General features: G+C 45.7%; 2 protein-coding genes across 2 annotated transcripts in view; both read right to left on the bottom strand.

The window, feature by feature from the left end:
- Positions 1-17497, bottom strand: part of RADIL (Rap associating with DIL domain) — a 77396-nt gene extending 59899 nt beyond the window's left edge. Inside the window, exon 1 of the mRNA XM_004380838.3 lies at positions 16939-17497. Coding sequence (XP_004380895.1) covers positions 16939-17473 — 535 coding nt within the window. The 5' untranslated portion in view covers positions 17474-17497. The remainder of the gene's footprint in view (positions 1-16938) is intronic.
- On the bottom strand, positions 7679-9813 carry PAPOLB (poly(A) polymerase beta). Its single transcript, XM_012556788.2, is given in 2 exon segments — positions 7679-7921; positions 7923-9813. Coding segments are annotated over 2 exon segments (1920 nt in total). The 5' UTR covers positions 9795-9813; the 3' UTR covers positions 7679-7873.
- Positions 17498-19688: the final 2191 nt, after the last annotated feature.

Here is a 19688-nt window from a genome sequence, read left to right as displayed (position 1 = left end):
CATGGTCTTTGGGAACATCTAGCTCATTTGCCATAACACAGTTTATAAAGACAATGTTCTACATTCTACCTTGGTGAGTAGCATCTGGGGTCTTAAAAGCTTGTGAGCAGCCATCTAAGATACTCCACTGGTCTCACCCCTTTGGGAGCAAGGGAGAATGAAGAGAACAAGATACATGGAAAAGATTAGTCCAAATGACTAATGGACCACAGCTACCATGGCCTCCACCAGACTGAGTCCAGTACAGCTAGATGCTGCCGGGCTACCACCACTCACTGCTCTGACCGGGATCACAATAGAGGATCCTGGACAGAGCTGGAAAAGGATGTAGAACAAAATTCTAACTCACAAAAAAAAAGACCAGATTTACTGGCCTGACAGACTGGAGAAACCCCGAGAGTATGGTCCCCAGACACCCTTTTAGCTCAGTGATGAAGCCCCTCCCGAAGTTCACTGTTCAGCTGGGGACTGGATAGCCTCATAAAACAAAACAGGACTAATGAGGCACAGCAGTCCAGGACAAGGACTAGAGGCAGGAGGGGACAGGAAAGCTGGTGATAGGGAACCCAAGGTTGAGAAGGGACAGTGTTGACATGTCATGCGGTATGTGTACTAACTGTTTAATGAGAAACTATTTGTTCTGCAAACCTTCATCAAAGGTATAAAAATAAATAAATAAATAAATAAATATCTATGTGAGATCAAACCGACAACAGCAACTCAAAAGGTTTGATGAGCAGCCAAGGTGACAGTGAGTTGAAGATAATGGTGATGGAATAATTTGGAAAAGGATAGTGAGAATAGCAGCACAGCTGGAAGAATGTAATCAATATCACTGAATTGTACATGTAGAAACTTTTGAAATGGTGTAACTTTGGCTATGTATATTTTCACCAAAAAAAAGGTCCTCAAGGTCAAGAAGGCAGAGTGTTGACATGTCATGGGGTTCTTAACCAATGTCATAAAACAATATATTTACTGACTGTTTAATGAGAAACTATTTGTTCTGTAAACCTCCATCTAAAGTACAATTTAAAAAATTAAAAAAAAAAAAAAGCATAAATGAGAGCCACAGTCAATGACAGAGAGAAACTTCTGAAGAGGGACGGGTAAGAAAAGCAAGTTACCAAAAACTAAATACGTGATTCCATTTTTTTAAAATAAACTTTGACCCAAAAAACCCCACAAACCTGTATGTATGTGTGTGTATATGTTTAAGGAGTTCTGTGAGGAATATATAAACATAGGAAAAATATGGAAGGCCACTGTGGTAGGCAGAATTCTAAAAGGGCCCCTATGATCTCTGCCCCATGGTGTTAGTCTCATGATTATGCTACACGGAAAAATAAATTTTGCAGATGTAATTAAGGTTACGAATCAGTTGACTTTAAGACAGGGAGATTATCCAGGTGGGCCTAACCTAGTCACACAAGCCCGTAAGAAGCAGAGAATTTTCTCCAGCTGATCATAGACAAGAAAGTCAGAGTGATTCCCAGTGTGAAAAGGGTTTGATGTGAAGGAAGTTCTCCGTTGCTGAGTTGGGAGGGGACCACAGGGCAAAGGCCTGAGAGCAAGCTCTAGGAGGTAAGAGCAGTCCCTGGTCAGCAGTCAGCAAAAACAAAACAAAACCAAAAACTGGAAACTTCAGTCCTACAACCCCAAGAAACTGAATTCTGCCATCAATCACCCAAGCTCTAGAAAGGACTGTAGCCCTGGCTGACATCTTGATTGTAGCTGTGTGAGACCTGTGCAAAGAATCTATCGGACCCATAGAAACTGTGAGATAATAAAAGTGTACTGTTTTAAGCTGCTAAATTTGTGGTAATTTGTTGTTTCACTGTAATATACAACTAATATAGATTTAAGCACCTGGAAATGGGATGCTGCTGTAACAAATACCTAAAATGTGGAAGTTGTTTTAGACTCAAGACAGTGAGTAGAGGCTTTAAGAATTCTGAGGAGCATGGTAGAAAAAGACTAGACTGCCTTGAACAGAGTGTTGGTAGAAATGTGAATGGTAAAGATGCTGCTGGTGAGGGCTCAGAAGGAAGTGAGCAGCATTAAAAAGAAATTTTATGTCATCTTAGAGAAAGCCTAAATTGCTATGAACAGACTGTTAGTATAAATCTAGATTTTAACAACGCTGCCAGTGAAGGCTCACAAGGAAGTAAGGAACATGTTGTTAGAAACTGGACAAAAGAGGATCCTTGTTATGTGGTGGCAGAATGCATATAGAAATTGTGTCCGATAGTTATGTAGAAAGCAGAACTTATAAGGAATTAACCTAAATATAAAGCTAAGGAGATTTCCAAGAAAAGTAATGAAGGTGCCACCTGCTTTCTTCTTGCTGCTTACAGTAAGATGCAAAAGGAGAGAAATAAATTGAAGGGAGAACTGTTGAACAGAAAGGAACAGGATAGGATGACTAAAATTCTCAGCCTCTCCAGATGACAACAGATGCTGGAAGTCAGAGACAGCTGCTGAAAATGTGGCCTAGAGAAAGGCTGAGTGTGTGACTTCCCAATCCTTTGTGAAAATCTTGGAAAGATCCAAAGGTCAACTCTTCAACCACACAAAAGACTCTTCGAAGTGATTACAGTATCTCTCCTAGGTTTTCTTAATCAAATCAGACGACCTCTAGAAAGGTTAAGAACACTGTCCTTCGGCCATCTCAGTAAAAACCAAACATAGAGAAGGGATTATCTCAGAAAGATCTGTAATGTAGCTTTTGTCTAATGGAATGAACTTCTGTGAAGTCCATGCAAGACCCACAAGGTTCTTGAGAAAATTATATCAGCAAATGTTTCTACTAGCTTAGACAGAAAGTCACAGAGGGAGTACAAAGTGAAAGGAGGCTACTGATAGGCAGTAGGCTGATAAAACTACTCAACTGCAAACACATGCTACCTTTCATGAAAATGGAAGGATGACTCAAAGGGCAGAATCAAGAGCCCCAGAGACAGAGTCAAGAGTCCAGAGGGCAGAGCTAAGAGATTACTCCTAGCCCTTGAAATCCTTGTTATGTGGTGGCAGAATGCATATAGAAATTGTGTCCTATAGTAATCACAGAGTTTGTCTGGCTGGATTTCAAAACTGCTTTGGACCAGTAACTCCTTTTTATCTTGCATTTTTTCCCCTTTTTGAACATAATGTCTACAACTGCCATCCTACACCTGTCTCACCACTGTATGCTGGGAGTGTTGGAAGCACATACTTGTCGGTTTAGTTTCACAGGTCCAGAAAAGAAATTGTGCCCCAAGACATGTATTTAACAGATTATACACTCATGCCTCATCCACACCTGAGTAAGATGATGAGATTTTGAATTTGAGCAGAGACTATAATGGGATGAGATTTTGGGAAACCTTGGGATGAGGTGAATGTATTTTGCATGTGGGGCAAATGTGGATTGTTGGAGGCCAGAAAGAAGACTGCAATAGGCAGAATTCCAAGACAACTCCCAACGACCCTCTCTCTTATATAAGCTCTTCTCCTTGAGTGTGGGTGGAATCTGTGAATATGAATGAGATATCACTCCCATGATTATGTTCTACTATATGGCAAAGAGATTTTTGTAAATGTAATTAAGTTTACTAATCAGTTGATTTGGAATTAATCAAAACGGAAATTATCCAAGTGGGCCTAACCTAATCCCATGAGCCCTTTAAAAGCAGAGAGGAAGTCAAATATTCAAAGCACAAGGGGATCTGACATACCATCACTAGCTCGAAGATGCAGGGAGTCTTGTGAAAAGGACATGAAGGCAACCTCTAGTTGCTGAGAGCAGCCCCCAGTCAACAGCCAGCAAGGAACTGAATTCTCCCAACAATGAGCTTGGCGTTCTGGACAAGGCTGCAGGCCCAGAGACTCTGGCCAGCCTGAGGGCTAAGGGGATCAGTAAGTTGAAGCACATCAGTGCCCCACAGCATGATGGCAGAGAAGCTCTGCTTGAGGGAACATACCAACGAGGAGAATAACTTGATCGTACAGTACAGGCAAGCCAACTTTACTTGTTGTTGCTGTGTGCTGTTGAGTCGATTCTAACTCATAAAACTCCTAAAGGACAGAGTAGAACTGCCCCATAGGGTTTCCTAGGCTGTAATCTTTATGAGAGCAGATCCCCATGTCTTTTCTCTCGTGCAGTTAGCTGGTGGGTTTGAACTACTGACCTCTCAGTAAGCAGCCAAGCGCTTAACTATTGTGCCACAAGGCTCCTCCCAACTTTACTAGATAAGACCACACTGTTTACCCAAGTAGTCAGAACAATTTGCAGTCTCATTGGCACTGAGTTCTCACTGCTCCTTCTCTTCACCAAACCTAATTATTGTTGGACTTTCAAATTTTTGTAAAAAAAATTTCTCTGTGGTCTTAATTTGTATTTACCATATGACTGATGAAATTGAACATCTTTTTGTGTAATAAGGCCATTCCTAAATCCTCTTCTGTGAAATGTCTGTGAATTTTTTCCGGCTCATTTTTATTGAGTTGCTTAAACTTTTTAATGGACTTTTTTTTTTCTATTCTTAATATATTCTGGATAGTAATCCTTCGTCAGTTTTATGTATTACAAATCTCTTCTCTCAGTTTGTGGGCTGTTTTTCACTTTATGTTATCATTTGAGTAACAGAATCTCTTAATTGTGCCAATCTCTTCCATTATGGTTTGAGCTATTTTGTGTCTATTTGGGAAATTCTTCCCTATGCTATTTGTTATTGATTTCTAACTCACTGTTCTGTAGTCAGAGAACATGTTCGGTGATAAAGACACTTGGAAATATGCTAAGACTTACTTTAGAATCTAGCATGTGGTTAATTTTTGTACATGCCCAATGCTTGAGAATAATATGTGTTCTCCAATTGTTGGGTGGAGGGTTCTATAATAAATGCCCACTAGATCAGGGATGGAAAACCATAACTGGGGAAGGAGAAATGCTCACGTATTATCTATGGCTGCTTTCAACTTACACAGGCAGAGTTGAGTTGTCGCAACAGAGACAACGTGGCCTTGCAATGCTGAAAATATTTACTACCTGGCCCTTTACAGAAAAAGTTTGCGAACCCTTGCACTAGGTTATTAATGGTGCTCAAAAATTCTGTTTCCCTCCTATGTTTTGTCTCCTTGATATTAATTAAAGAGCTGTTTTAAATCTCCTATAATAATGATAAATTTGGCATTTCTGTTCATCTTTCCTTTGTTATTTTACGTTGAGGTTAATTTATTAAGTCCAAACAAGCTTTAAATTGTTCTGTTTTTCTGGTGCATCCTTTCTTCTATCAAGAATGCAGTAGACCTTTTCATCGCTAGTAATTGTTTTAGCCTTGAAATCTGTTTAAACGATGTTACTATACTGGCTTTCTTTTCATTAGCATATCTTTTTCCATGCTTCTACTTTTTTGTCCTCTCATTTTGGGTGTGTCTCTTGTAAATAAAACAGCATACAGCTGGACTTTGTTTTTCCATGGAATCAGACAATCTGTCTTTTAATCAGGAAGTTTGGCTCATTTATTGTGGTGACAAATATATTTGGTTTCATTTCTACCATCTTTTTTTATCCTATTCTTTCTATGCTCCCCCTTGCCCCTCTTTTTTTCTTGACTTCTTTTGGATTAAGATTTATTATTTCTATCTTTTACTTTTATTGAAGTCATAGTCCTTTTAGTGTTTTCTCCTAACATTACAGCATGCTTTCTAAACTTCAGAAAATCTAAAAGCTCACCAGTGTCTCTACCAGCCTCCTGAACAATGTAAGGACATCTGAACTCTATCGCCCACCCTCCTGATTTGTTCTTGTCCAGTATTTTAGGTCTGTTTGCTGTTTATTTTTATTGTGTTTTTGATAGAGAAATACATCATCTGTTTTCAAAGTAGCACCTGAAAAACACAAGGAGTACAGAGTCATGAGATCCTACATACATTTAAAAAAAAAAAGCCTGATACTCAGGTAATGAAAACTAGAATTTAATTTTAGTTCCAAGTTTCCAGCTTGGTAAAACGGGTGCAGTTACATGAAAAGTTTATAAACTAAATTTTCCCTCAACGTGGAACAAAATGACAAGACTAGATCTGTGCATGGCAATTTCAACCTAATACCATAGCTATTATTCAAAATGCACAGATACCATGCACAGTTCACCTGAGCTTATTATTGAGGTGGAAGGGCAAAGTCACCACACAGGGAAAACATGTAGGAAATAGAAACAGCATATACTAGACACTGGAAAACTAATGGTGGAAAGGAAAGCCTCAATTACTGTAGAGCCCAAAAAGAAAAAGACCATATTCCAACTTTGGAAAATTAATCTAGAAGGACAGGGGAGGAGTTTAAGTAACTGCGGTTTACTATGAAAAATGCACGTGTGATAGAAAGGAACACAGTGCGGGGAAGGGGGGTTAGAACCAGGCTAGTTAGAAAACTCTGTTAGGTCTGCTACATCCAGATTAGGAAAAACTAAGTTTTCATTCATCTACATTCACCTACATTTCCTAAAGATGGATGTTCTGCTACCTATTTATGAAGGATCTTTTTTGTTAATTAAAAAAAAAGGAATTCCTAACCTTTTGATAGGCTAAAACAATGGCATAGAAAGCTAACTACATGTCAAGCACTGCTAGAAATTATTTTTTATATGATTCTACATGTAAAATTGACTAATGAATTATGGTAAGTCATTTAAAAATAAAAATTGGTTTAAAATACTTAGAGGGATTACCTTTTTGCATACGTGTTTAAAATTGGAAATTTATTATAAGCAGTTCCGTGGAGTGTACAAAACTTGTATATGCACAGATGAAATAGCCACTTAAGCTGGATAACATGTTTCAAGGGCATCACTTTTAGTAAAGAACTAACCATGGAGTCAAAATACAGTGTTGTGTGCCATGTGGCCACAGGATTGTTGGTTTCAAATCACAGTTAGGAAAATACTAGCACTCTGGTTTTTCCTTTTTATGAAACAATATACATGCATAGCTGGTGCATACAGGCAAAAAGGTTTTTTGTTTTAAGATGAATGACTGAGGACAAAAGAATATAGAGCTCTGTTGGCTCAAAGAAAACATTTGTATGCCTCGGAAGCAATTCTATAAATGAAGCCAATGTATCACGTCTTAATCATGTCCCATCAAAACCAAACACTAATTATTCTTTCAGTGTCAAATAAACACCCAAGGAGCCAACATTTCAATTTAAAGCGTTAAAAGCCACCTCATAAGGACTGAACCAGATGTTCTTTTATGCTTTCTCTGAAGTATAATACACCACTGCACAATGGTATCCAATTTGAAGGTTAATAGTGAAGAAAACTCTTCAGAAAAAAAATTAAAATTCATCAAGCTGAAAAATCTAAAACTAGTTCTACTTTGGAATAAAAACTATACATAAAAGTGCATTGTCAGTATAGTAGTCCTTTCAAAGAGTTAATGTAACTCTTGTTGACACATTAATAATTGGACACATTAATAACAGTAATTCTAGCTTCATATGCTAACCTGGACTCCTGATCAAGACTAGCCCAGTAAAGGAAGTTACCAAATGAACCTGAACCTATTTTAGTCATGTCTAGTCTGATACCCTCCACTCTACTTTCTTAGCATTTGAAGACAACAGGTTGAGTTGGGAGATACTAGTTACAGACCTTGAGGCTGTATCAGTTCAATTTCAGTTTTATTGAATTCTTGGTAACAGAGGTAGGATTAGTAGGGAGAGCAGGAATATCGGGAAGGTCTGTACTGGATGTTTCCTGAGATGCCAACAGCCAAGCCGCCATCAGAACAGTTTCTAATTGGGCTGTACCTGTCCTTTTGTTGAGCTGTTCTTCTGTTTTGGTTTTCTTGGTCCTTTCTTCTTTTCGAGGAGAGAAAGTTCTCTAGACTCCTATGATAGGATTAGGTATTTTTGTTGCTGCGTTTCCTGAAGGTCTAGGGGGATGGTTTACCAGACGTGTTGAAGAAACGACTCTGGTAACTGTGGCCCTTGGTGGTGGAGAGACGGCCGGTTGTATAGTATTCTGAAGAATGCTTTCACTTAAAAAACCCCCTGAGCTTTCACTGGAATTGCCTTGTGGCATGGAAACCTCAGTAGCCTGAATGTTGGTCACAGATGCTGCCATTACAACTGGGACAAGACTGCCCTTGCCCTGAGAGCTGCCTGTCAATGGACTGGTCTTCACAGTGCTTGTAGGTGAAGGCACAGACAAGCTGTCATCACTGTCCACAGACAATTCGAGGCTGCTGTCATTCAGAGCTGTCAATCTGATGCCTTCTGTTGAATGTGTTTTCTTTTTCTGAAGCACTTGATTAGGTAGGAGCTGATGAAGTTCCTTTCTCCTTAAGTACACTGCATCAATTTTTATATCCATCTCAAACATCTTGCTGTTTATTGCTTGCCTATAAACTGTATCAGTAAAAGACTGAATATCGTAGGTGAGATCAATACTGAGAGTTTCAGAGTTTTCTGGTTTTTTCAGCACTAACCCAATCACCCACATTGTACAAAATTCATCCTTGTTAGGATTTTCTTTGGGTGCTGGAAATGACTGGGGGTTCACATGCGCCAGGGTAATAAATTCATTCTTCTCCAAGCTTCCAACCAGAATTCGGATTTTTGATTCCACCAAGCCCACCCATTCTAGATGTTGTTTTTCTGTTGGTGCACTTGCTAGAAGTACAATATAATGCTTGTACTTTTGAAAGAAGTTTGGGGCTTCAAAAAGTTTGGACCATTCTGCCTTACTCAGCAAAATTTCATGTGTGATAGCAAGCCCTTGTTTAAACTCCTCAATCATGACCATCCGTGTTGAAACAGACACGTTGTACGTGGAGTTCTGCTGTGGATATGCTGGTGTAATTATAGGCATAAGATGGTACCTATCACTGGGGTTGACCCTTGGGTCCCATACAGGCAAATTAAGATTCCGTTCTTCAGGCTCTTTCAACAGCACTGGATTTGGCCATTCCCATTCAGAAAATACCAAGAAAAATTTACGGACAAGGGTTGATGCTACTGCATTTGGATAAAGCTGACAAGTTCTTGCAACTAACATAGCCCAGGAAACACCTCCAAGGAAACCTAATATATTGGAATAGATATTGTGGCATTTGGCCCACAATTTGATAGCTCTCAGAGTTAACCTGAAGTTCTCAATGTTTGGCACTAGGTGTAAAATTTCATCGGTTACCCGGCAACCGTTAAGGCTTCTTATGCATCTAATATCTAAATTTTTAAGCAGACTGTCATCTCTCAAGTCCAAATCTTCTGGAATAGTCTGCAGCGCTAATCTTGCAAACAAAATATCAATCTCTATCCCATCAAAACACAGTTTGATAACTGGTACAAATGCCTCTTCAACAGCCCTTAAATCTTTTACTTCTTCATGTAGTTTCAATTTATCATAGAATGAGGTGAAAAAGTCGCTTCGGTCAACATGTCTTGGTGCAACACACAATGCATCAATATCGGCCCCTTTTGTATGGACTCCTAATCTGTACGATCCAAATGTGAAAATCTTTCCTCCAACATTTTCAATGACAGGCTGTGGAAGATTCTTGCTCTCGCTGATTTCTCGTATCCACTCCTTTACCAGGTTATTTAATTTTTCCAAAATTAAAATCCTGCGCTGCAGTTCCTCTTCCTCTTCAAAAACCCCAAAGGGCTTCAGGGTTTCAATTAATTTCTGGGTAAGTATGCAGTCAGTCTCCTTGGGGGCTGCTAAACTGATAGGGGAAGAGAGGCCATAGTGCTTTTGGGGCGACGGTGTCTGTGGTGGGCCCTGAGTGCTGATTGCAAACGGCATCATCACTGGCGCCGGCCCCGCCAGGGGGCTGCCCCTCCCGCCACCGCGACCCCCGCGGCGGCCGCCCGGGTCATGATCCGCCTAGGCGGGAGGGGCAGGCTGCTCTCGGGCGGTCGGACCGCTCCCGCACCTCTCCCGCCGCTTCAAGCAAGCGCGTCGCCTTCTTCCCCTTCGTCCCAACATGGCGCCCTGGCCCCGCCGCGGCGGTGTTCTAGAACGGGTTGCTCACGCCCAGCGCTCCTGAGCACCGGCCGCCTGGACGCAAGGCCTCATGGGAGTTGTAGTTTTAAGGCTTCCAGAAGGCATGCTGTTCCCCGCCGCCCGCTCTGCTGGCACTGCCCGTGACGGGCTCGGAATGGTGGCTTGGGAAGGGTCCGCCTTGATTTTGAATCTGCCAAGTTCGACGTTATTATTCCTGTTTTACACATCTAGCCATTGTTTTTATACATCCTGTTTTACACATCTACCCATTTTATTTCTTTGCTCACCATTTCTCCTTACATTTCAGATCTACTTCCTTTCTAAGATCATCTTCAGAGAACCCTCTCCTAAAGTACATCCTTTAGAAATTCTTTTATAGCAAGAGTCTGTTTGTGGAAAATATCTCCAGTTTTGTTTTCTTTTGCCCTCATTCCTGGATGATAGTTGGAACTGATTCAGTGGCAACTAACAACAACCCAATTCTTGGCTGACACTTATTTTCTCTCCACACTTTGAAGATACTATTCTGTTTTCTGGTTTCTATTGTTCCATTTGAGAACTATGCAGTCAGGCTGTTGCTCATCTTCCCTTTCTTTTTGCCTTTAAAAATCTCTGGCCGAACTTGAAGGCCAACAAGACTGTACTGAAAGGTGTTCACAGCCATAAAAAGCAGCTCTTCATGTCACCCTCCTCAAGACACTGTGGTTTCCAAGGCATCAAAGGAGCCTCAGAAGAGGGCCCAAGAGGAACAGCTTGGCTACATCCGGTCAGGCCTGATGGCCACAAGAGGGCACCTAGCCACTTGGCCCCAACTTCAATGCTCTGAGTGCTGCCAACAAACTGAGTTCAGCGGCACTAAGTCAGCTGCTGGGTCTTAACAGGCTCCCCAGGGAGGGTAATTCGCCCCCCAGGAGACATTTGGCAATGTCTGCAGACATTTTTAATTGTTACACTGGGCATCTAGTGTGTAGAGGCCAGGGATGTTGCTAAACAGCCCACCATGTACAGGATAGCCCCCACAGCAGAGAATGATAGGGCTCAAAACGTCAGTAGTGCCGAGTTGAGAAACCCAATCTAAATAAACTTTTCCACCACAAGTAAAGGCAGGAAGAAAGGAAAGAAAGGCCTCCCTAAGCCTGTGCTGATTTAACGCTCACTCTTCCTGCAAACACAAATAAACCCTTCTATCTCTAGTCCTTCCTAAGCCACTGACACAAACCACATGGCCTTGCCTCCCCACCCCCACCCCAAAATGAGCTTAAGTGATGACTGTCTTTATCTCAGTGACAGACTCAGAGCTCTCTCGGCAGGGCACAAGTCCTCAGCTCCAGCCTCGGGAAACATGGGAAAGCCAGCCCCCTACCCCAGCTGCCCCCTCCCAGAAGAGAGGCAGGAGACTTTGATGCTCTGGGAATTGGGAGTAGGGGTGGGGGAGGTGGACTGGCAGCTAGGAAACAGCAGTGTTTCTGGAAAACACTGATCCAAGCTGCCTGAGCACATTGCTCAGGGCACACAACAAAGACCTCAGGGAGCAGAAGCAGGCAGGTCCCATTTAAATCCCGCCGGGAAACATCTGGCCACTCCAGCCCGCCAGAGGCTGCGGGGCAGGTCAGCCACAGGAAAGACACCCGCTGTGTGCTGCGAGCAACAGGACTCACTGCATAGAACTGCGGGGCTTAGACTGAGTGCTTGACTTGAAACCAGTACAATCAGTTAGCCCAATTTACGTAAAACCAGTGGGAACAATGGTGACAATTATTGCTGGCATGTTGGATGACCTGGGCACCAGGAAAGCCAGCATTAATTTGATCACGCTGCCCTTCCCACCCTGCCCCTACCACAGTCTATTCCCAACTCCTCCGCTTTGCTAGAAGCAGTCAGACCCTTCTCCCACTGGGGGCGCAGGGACAACCTTATCTTCTGTCTTCCTATGAAAGAATGGAAGTGTTAAAATAATCAAAGCACAAAGAAATTAAAGGATACAGGGTTTATTCGAGCAGTTAACCTATATGCATGCAGGGACACTTCACTGTTTCAGAAAAAAACCAGGAGGGCCCCATGGGGGGCAGTTACAGTAAGGTTTTAAGGGGAAAGGAGAAAATAGACTAGAAAAAGAACGATTAGCTAGTCTTAACATGGAGACCCTGGGTGGCACAAACAGTTAAGCGCTCGATTAGTAGCTGAAAGGCTGGCGGTTGAAACCCACACAGAGGCGCCTGGGAAGACAGGCCTGGTGATGTTTCCGAAAGGTCACAGCCTTGAAAAGACTATCAAGCTCAGTTCCACTCTGCACACATGGGATCATCATGGGTTGGAGTCAATTTGATGGCAACTAACAACAGTAGACATTTAATATGATTGACTGAAATCACGTCCCCCTATCTAAGACCAGGTTACTCTATGGTCTCTGTGACCTGGCCAGCCCCCATCATTTGCATAAATCCTCAGGTGTAGTCTGGAGGTGTTAAAATAATAGAAGCACCTTAAGTACTCAGGAAATTCTAAAGTTTTAGAATTATCTCTCAAGGAGCAACGGAAATTGCCTAAAGTGAAATTCTTTGCTAAATTCTGAACAAGCTCATGGATAACAGATGTCTCTGTCACAAAGGGGACTCTGTAAGACCTCATGGTCACTGTATCTCTACAAGATTTCTATCTGTTCTTGGGGCATCTCACATTAGTCAGTGACCTTTGTGACCTTTGTTAATGTACCTAGACACTGAAAGGAATCTTCACTCCCTGCTTTTCAGTTTCTCTCGTTTCAGAAGCAATAGAAGAGCTCTGGAGCACTTCTGCCTGCTGTGGTGGATCATCACACCTGCACATGCTCTACACTACTCAAGTGAGAATTCACGACAGCGAACGTCACTCCAAGGCCACAGCGCGTGACCCACAGCACCCCATGCTGGGCCACTCGGTCAGGGGCTCAGGGGCCTGCAGCCAGCAGCTCCAGTGAACACCCAGAGTCGGTTGCCCAGGAGGTGAGGGCTCCCCTCTACTGTACTAAGTGAGGCCCAGGCTGTGAGCGTATGTGTGAGAAAGGCTATAAAGAACAGCTTCCCTCCAGGGAAAGTCACAAGATCAAGGGCCTTCCCATCACTCCAGTTCAAAGCTCACAGCCACAACCCTCTCCATGAGCACTCCCTCTGATTTGTCAGCTCACAACACGGAGAGGAGACTGGAGACTCCTTCAGTCTGTCTTCAGTGTCCCCACCAGAGGTGGGGAAGAGAGAAGAACACTGAGGCCTCAAGGAACAGCGCCTGAGACAGCTCCAGTGAGGCCGGACTTAATTCTCACTCAGCTCCCTCCCATGTCTGTCATTCTGTGGTAGCATAAGAAAACCTCTGAAGTAGAGTGTTAAAGGAATGTGGGGAAAGGTCACCCCAAATCCAGAAAAGGGCTGTACCAGATTCTTCATACACAGGGGCTGATTCAGAGTGAAACTGTGTGTGTGTATGTAAGAATAAGTCAGTTTGAGTGTGTGTGTGAATGAGTCTGTGTGTTTGTGTGTGTGTGTGTGTGTTTACATTTTTGGGTCCACATATCCATGTATCATCAGAAGAACCAAATGAAGCCTCTTATCCAGTCTCTGGATTCCAAGTCAGACTGGGCCTCTGCCTGCTGGGTCTCAGTTCTGAGCAGACTCTGAGGAGCATGAGGAGTTTGTTTCCAGCATCTTCTTCAGCTAACCCAGCCTGTGAGTGGAGTCCAGCTCATTCATTTTGTGTCTCCAGGACCTGTCACAGCCCCAACTCAATGCAGAGGCCCAGGGAGCACTTTGTAATAAGCTAAGGCATCATGCACGTGCTGGGGCTGCCTGTCTGCTCCAAATCACCCAGCAGCCCTCCACAAGCCTGTCTGCACTGCTTTACCATCACTGGAGGTCACTGCATGGCCATGGGAGGACAGGAGGGCCCTAGACCACACCCAGAGGAGAAGGCCAGCAAGGCAGGCCAGCTCCTTAGGGCTCAGGCGCCTGCTCTGGGCAGTAATACAACCCGCCTCTGGCCAGGGAAGTGTGTCAATAGACTGATCAGGTTGGTGGATTCTTCCTTTGAAAGGCCTGAAAAGCTACCACCCAGTTAAATAGGCCAGAGCAATGGAGCGCTTCTCTTGCCTCAGCTAACCTAAAGGTACAAGACTAAAAGTGGCCAGGGAACATGAAGCCAACATTAGCTTCCTGCCATGTGACATCTGCCCCACTGTCCTACACAAGCAGTCAACACAGCAGGAACAGCGCCTGCTTGCCAGGGCCCACCTCACCCAGGTATGGAGAGTGGCCCCTGACAACAGAGCACCACAACCTCAGGACAGGTGAGGAGGCTTCATGTCCAGGCTGTGGGCCATATAGACGGCCCCGTCAGCCCCCTTGTCCCGACCCATGGGGCCTTTGCCATCTGTGCAGCAAAGAAAAACTGGGCAGAAGACAGGCCACAGTCTTCGTCTTACATCTGAGAGCTTTGTCTTCGTGCAGAAGACTGGCTTCATTCAACCACCTGACACTACCCTTAGCGAGTTTTCTTGACTTCTCTGAGGTCTTGTAGAATGAGACATGGCAGGGACAAAAATGCTCAGAATCATGACCAGGCAGGGACGAGGAGAAGAAGCAAACCCTTGAGTGCAGGGGCATGTGGGGGAGGGCAGGGTCTACCCAGATGCAGGCAGTTAGGGGTGCTTGTCTGAGATTTCCAAAACAATAATAAAATCAACTACAAGTTGGCCTGCTTATCATCACTGCGTGCCAGTGACTTCAAATAACGGCAATGACAAAAGACTCCTCCCCACCAGGGAGCTGTTCCCACTGCCCACCCCACCCTGTCCTTGGAACATCAGGGCCTGTGTGTGCACAAGGCAAACTAACAAACTACCACATACAAGATAATGTTAATAATAATAACAGTGATGATAATGATAAATAGCTATAACTTACTGAGCACTTCCTATATGCCCAGCAGTGGGCTAAGTGCTTCTCCCTCTCTCTCTCTCTCTCTCTCTCTCACACACACACACAAAAACATACAACTTCATTTAACCCTTACATAGCTCTGTGAGAGAGGCAGTATTATCCCTATTCGCCAGATAAGAAAACTGAGGCCAAAAGAGGTGACATAATTTTCCTACAGTAACACAGGGACCAGTATGCTGCATGACTCCCAGCCTGGCGCCCACAGAGCTATGCAACACCATGGTCCCAGTCACAGAGGTAGACAGCTCTGGCCCTTAAGGTCAACCACTCTGCGTACTGCTTGTCTTCATCCACGGAAAGTGCCAGGAGGGCACCACACTGGACACGGAACTAGAGAAAACGCGCACCCACAGCACCTCAGAGGTGCACACATGCAGGTTGGGGAGGACGCAGGCCCCTGCAGCCCTGAAGCCCCACGAACTCAAGCAATGAGTCGCATTAGGCCAGTGAACATCCTCGTTGCTTCTAGACAACACTGGCTGAATTAATTTTCTTGTGTAAAGCAATCATGTTTTGCAGAAAACTGAGAAAAAGTCAAATACGATCTGAAATACATTTACGAATCTTTTGAAACTTGACAAAATGATTTGTCACAGTGCATATGTAGTAAAATAATCGAATTCTTCCCACCAATTCAATAATTAACACACACAGAACAATGGGGTGGCCAATCACAGCATTCTCAAGCTGGAGGGGCAGGAACTCAGACCTGCTACCTGCAGCTCTGTCCTCAGATGGGACATTAACTAACTTCTTCTAGGCTGGGCCTTCCCCAAGAATGGTCTCCAGCTGCCCCAGGCACCCACAGACCTGCCCCCAGTGCACACCCAAATGCACCCAGTCTCTTCCGCAGACTGTGGCAAAGCCACCCTGCACAGCCGTGTATGTTCTGGCCCATGCAGACTTCCTTCACTACCTTTCTCCTCACTGCCCATAAAATCCCCATGCTGTCTCAGGTAGTGAGAGAAGCTTGTCAGGAGTCTGTCACCCTACATTAAACCTGGTGTGCTCGTGTCTCTACAGACAACGAGACAACTGCCAAAGAGCTGGACAATGATCTGATCGAGCAAAAGGATAAACCTGGCCTAAAATATTGCAAGAATATAATGGAGTCCCTAGGTGGTGCAAAAGGTTAATACACTCGGCTCTGACTGGAGGTTAGAGCCCACCCAGAGGCACCTTGGTAAGAATATGGTAGTAGCCACCAAGAAACACCTGCAGGCATCCTGGAGTAGAGACGAGCTGCAGGTGTGCCCTTGCAATTTCCAAGACAGCAAAGGTGAAAACAGTGGATTTCAGATGACAGAACAAAGGCTCTGGTCCTTCTCCTCCAGAGCAAACACCCCTCCGTACACTTCCCCTACATGTACCTGTGCCCCTAGTTAGCCCCTCAGTGCCCACCTCGCGGCCCCTCACCTGCCGTGACGGTGTCCTTGTCCCTGCACTCATACCATATGCCCCCTCACTTGTTGTGTTGGTGTCCACATCCCTGCGCTTCTCCACCTGCTGTGACAAGTGTCCACGTCCCTGTGCCACCCTGCACCCCCCAACCTGCAGTGACAGTGTCCATGTCCCTGCGCCCACCCCATGCCCCCCACTTGCTGTGATGTTGTCCACGTCCTGCACCCACCCCGTGTCCCACCACCTGCTGTGACGGTGTCCACGTCCTTGCGCCCACACTGCAATCCCCCACCCGCTATGACAGTGTCCACGTCCTTGCGCCCACACCATGCCCCCCCACCTGCTGTGACGGTGTCCACGCCCTTGCGCCCACACTGCAATCCCCCACCTGCTATGACAGTGTCCACGTCCTTGCGCCCACACCATGCCCCCCCACCTGCTGTGATGGTGTCCATGCCCTGTGCCTACACTGCACCCCCCCCAACTACTGTGACGGTGTCCACATCCTGTGCTCACACTGCACCCCCTCACTTGCTGTGACAATGTCCACGTCCCTGCACCCACCCCACACCCCTCACCTGCCGTGATGGTGTCCACGTCCCTGGCAGCCAGCTCTTCCACGTCTGACCTCTTCCTGAGCTCAAACCTCCGGGACAGACCTTCTCGGGGTTTCCAGAGCTCCTGGATCAGGAGGGGCTTCTCGTTGTCCCCAAATACGCGGAAACACTCAGCCTGCCACCGCTGTCCGGTGCCACCAGCCCGCCCCACCGTGTCACACAGCACGTACTGGCTGGCGCACTCGGGGCTCAGGGCATAGCGCTCCAGCGCCTCCTTCACCAGCTCTCGGGCACTGGAGGAGACTGTGGCCAAGACGCTCTTGTAGTGGGTGCCCGTGCAGACACTGTCCCCAAACACTTTCAGGATGCCTGGGGCAGAGAGCTGGGTGGATAGCTCGGCGGGGTCATCACTGGCGCCTGGGCTGGAGAGAGGGGGTTCCAAGTCTCGGTACTTGTAGCTCAGTGTCCGTGACAGCATGCTGGACAGCAGCTGGCTCTGCCGCTTCAGCTTGCTTTTGGTGGGTGGAGACATGATAAAGTGTGTCCCATAGAACATGGTGGGGACGTCTTCATGGGCAAGGCCAAGGGCTTCAGTGGAAGGGTGGGAAAGGCCACGTCCTGGGAGGAAAAGGAAGCAGGGTAAGTATCAGTCGCCATAATACATCACAATCAAATGAGGCCCCAGTGGGTCCTGGTGGTCTCCCTCAGTGGCTTGGGGCCCAGGGCCCCAAGAGGACCCACGGTATGCCACCCTGGGCCAAATCTCAGCAGACTACACCACCTATATGGAAGATGTGATCCAAGCCTGCGAGGATGGCAGGAGATGGGTAGGTTTCAATGGACGGAAACACACTGCAAGGAAATCCATTACTAGGAAGTACCTGAGGTCACCAAAGGTAGGACTCACTCTGCTGTGGTGCTTGGGTTTCTACCAAGTGTTCAGCACAATGCGCTACAAGTAGTAGGCACCCAAGCTTCGACAAGCTGGCTCCGTTCAAGGTGAAGAGAGCCCACCTCCCAGCATGGGGAAGGGGTGTCACACCCAAAAAAAAGTTATGAACCACTTAGAGTAAAGCCCTCTCCCTCTCTGTAGACGCAACCTCTCCGGGCCAGCCTCTCGACACCATATTCTAGAATGTGGATGTTTATCACAAGCACAAATGGTGCTCAGAAAACAGGCAACACCTCAGAGTGCAGTCCATCCACAGAACAACAAGCAACCAGACATGCAAGATACAAACCCCAAAATGCTACTCCTCCATGACTAAGACAAAGACATCCATCCTGGCTGGAAGGGGACCCTTGTCTAGGACGGCAGCACGAGAATGTTGGATGACCATGGTGGACACAAAGGGTGTCCCAGAGCCAGAAGCACGTCTGGAATGTGTGCATTCCACCCACCATCGGGCCTGGTGTGGAGGCCTCTCCTGGCCAGAGACAAACTTGCTGGGGGGAATGAGAAAACAGCCCTGGGGAGCTTTGGTGTGACAGAAAATCACAACTCCTGTGCGCTTAGAGCTCCAAGAAGCTTACGGTTCTAGAGACATCTTATCAGTCTCCCTCACAAATCTGTAGGAATCAAGAGCACAAAAAAGGAAGATGGCCCCCCACATTACAAAGCCTAAAGCCTTATGACAAACCTGCAGAATACTGAGAAACTGCACACATTTCCTAAGGACTGCATCATAGACAAACGCAGACAGAGAACAGCCTACTTTCTAGAAGGTTCTGGAAACAGTGGCCCAGGTCCCAGTGAAAGCAGCACTGGGCACCTGCCACTACAACTGATGTCAGCACTAAACTCGGCTGAAGTCAATTAATATTCCTCAGACCTCCCTCACTCACAGTTCTTCAGGCAACGGACAAGGCTCTCAGAAATAGAAGTGACTGCCAGGGCAGAAGAGAGTAACGAGAGAGCCCCCAAAAGAAGGGGAGCAACGCCAACCTTCAGGAAGCTAGCAAGGAAAGTGTCTCAAAGCTGACGCTGTGAGCTCATTTCTTCCAAGCTGTTCACCTGGGCTCCAGTGGTATACTCCAAGGTCCCCACTCCCAAGGCTAAGACGCAGACCGTCATTCACTTGCTTGAGAACCAGTCCCAGTCTACCCACGCCATACACACTTGGAGGACCTTGAACTCATCGGGGCACGTGCCAAAGCCCAGATTCTGAACACTAATGTCTGTCCTATGGGGGAAGGGTGTGGGGAGAGGTGAACACACCTTCTGTTCCTATAACCCACTGCTACAGTTTACAACTGCAAAGCCTTTTACAAGGTACCAGCTTTCTGAAGACTTGGACTTGCCTGAAAACAGTTATCAGTCATGGATATTCCAGTACTGGCCCTAAGCAGAATGAGCGTACAAGGTTTTCTCTGGAGTCAATGAGTAAAACTATACAGGAGTAAATAAGTCAAAGGCCTTGTTTCTCCTCCCCTGAGGAATGTGTGACAAGTGTCTCTATCCAATCCTGAGAAGCCTGATTGCTGGCTCTAGCTCCCCTCACAAACCTGTCAAAGACCTGGAGTTACCTTATAAGAGCATCTCCACGTGGCGCTCACATGACAAACATGTGGCTCTGCCTCAGCGTGCCACCCCACAGCTTCACCACGTGACAAACACACAGCTTTGACTTGGTCTGCCACCCCACAGCTTCTCCTTATGTCACTGGCATGACAAACATGAGACTCTGCATCAGTGTCCCACCCCGCAGCTTCACCATATGATGCTCACATGACAAACATGTGCTCTGCCTTGGTGTGCCACCCTACAGCTT

Source organism: Trichechus manatus, unplaced genomic scaffold (genome assembly GCF_000243295.1).
Source record: "Trichechus manatus latirostris isolate Lorelei unplaced genomic scaffold, TriManLat1.0 scaffold00077, whole genome shotgun sequence".
Classification (NCBI taxonomy): domain Eukaryota; kingdom Metazoa; phylum Chordata; class Mammalia; order Sirenia; family Trichechidae; genus Trichechus; species Trichechus manatus.
The sequence above is the reverse complement of the archived record's forward strand: the minus strand, read 5'-3'. Positions and strand labels throughout refer to the sequence as shown.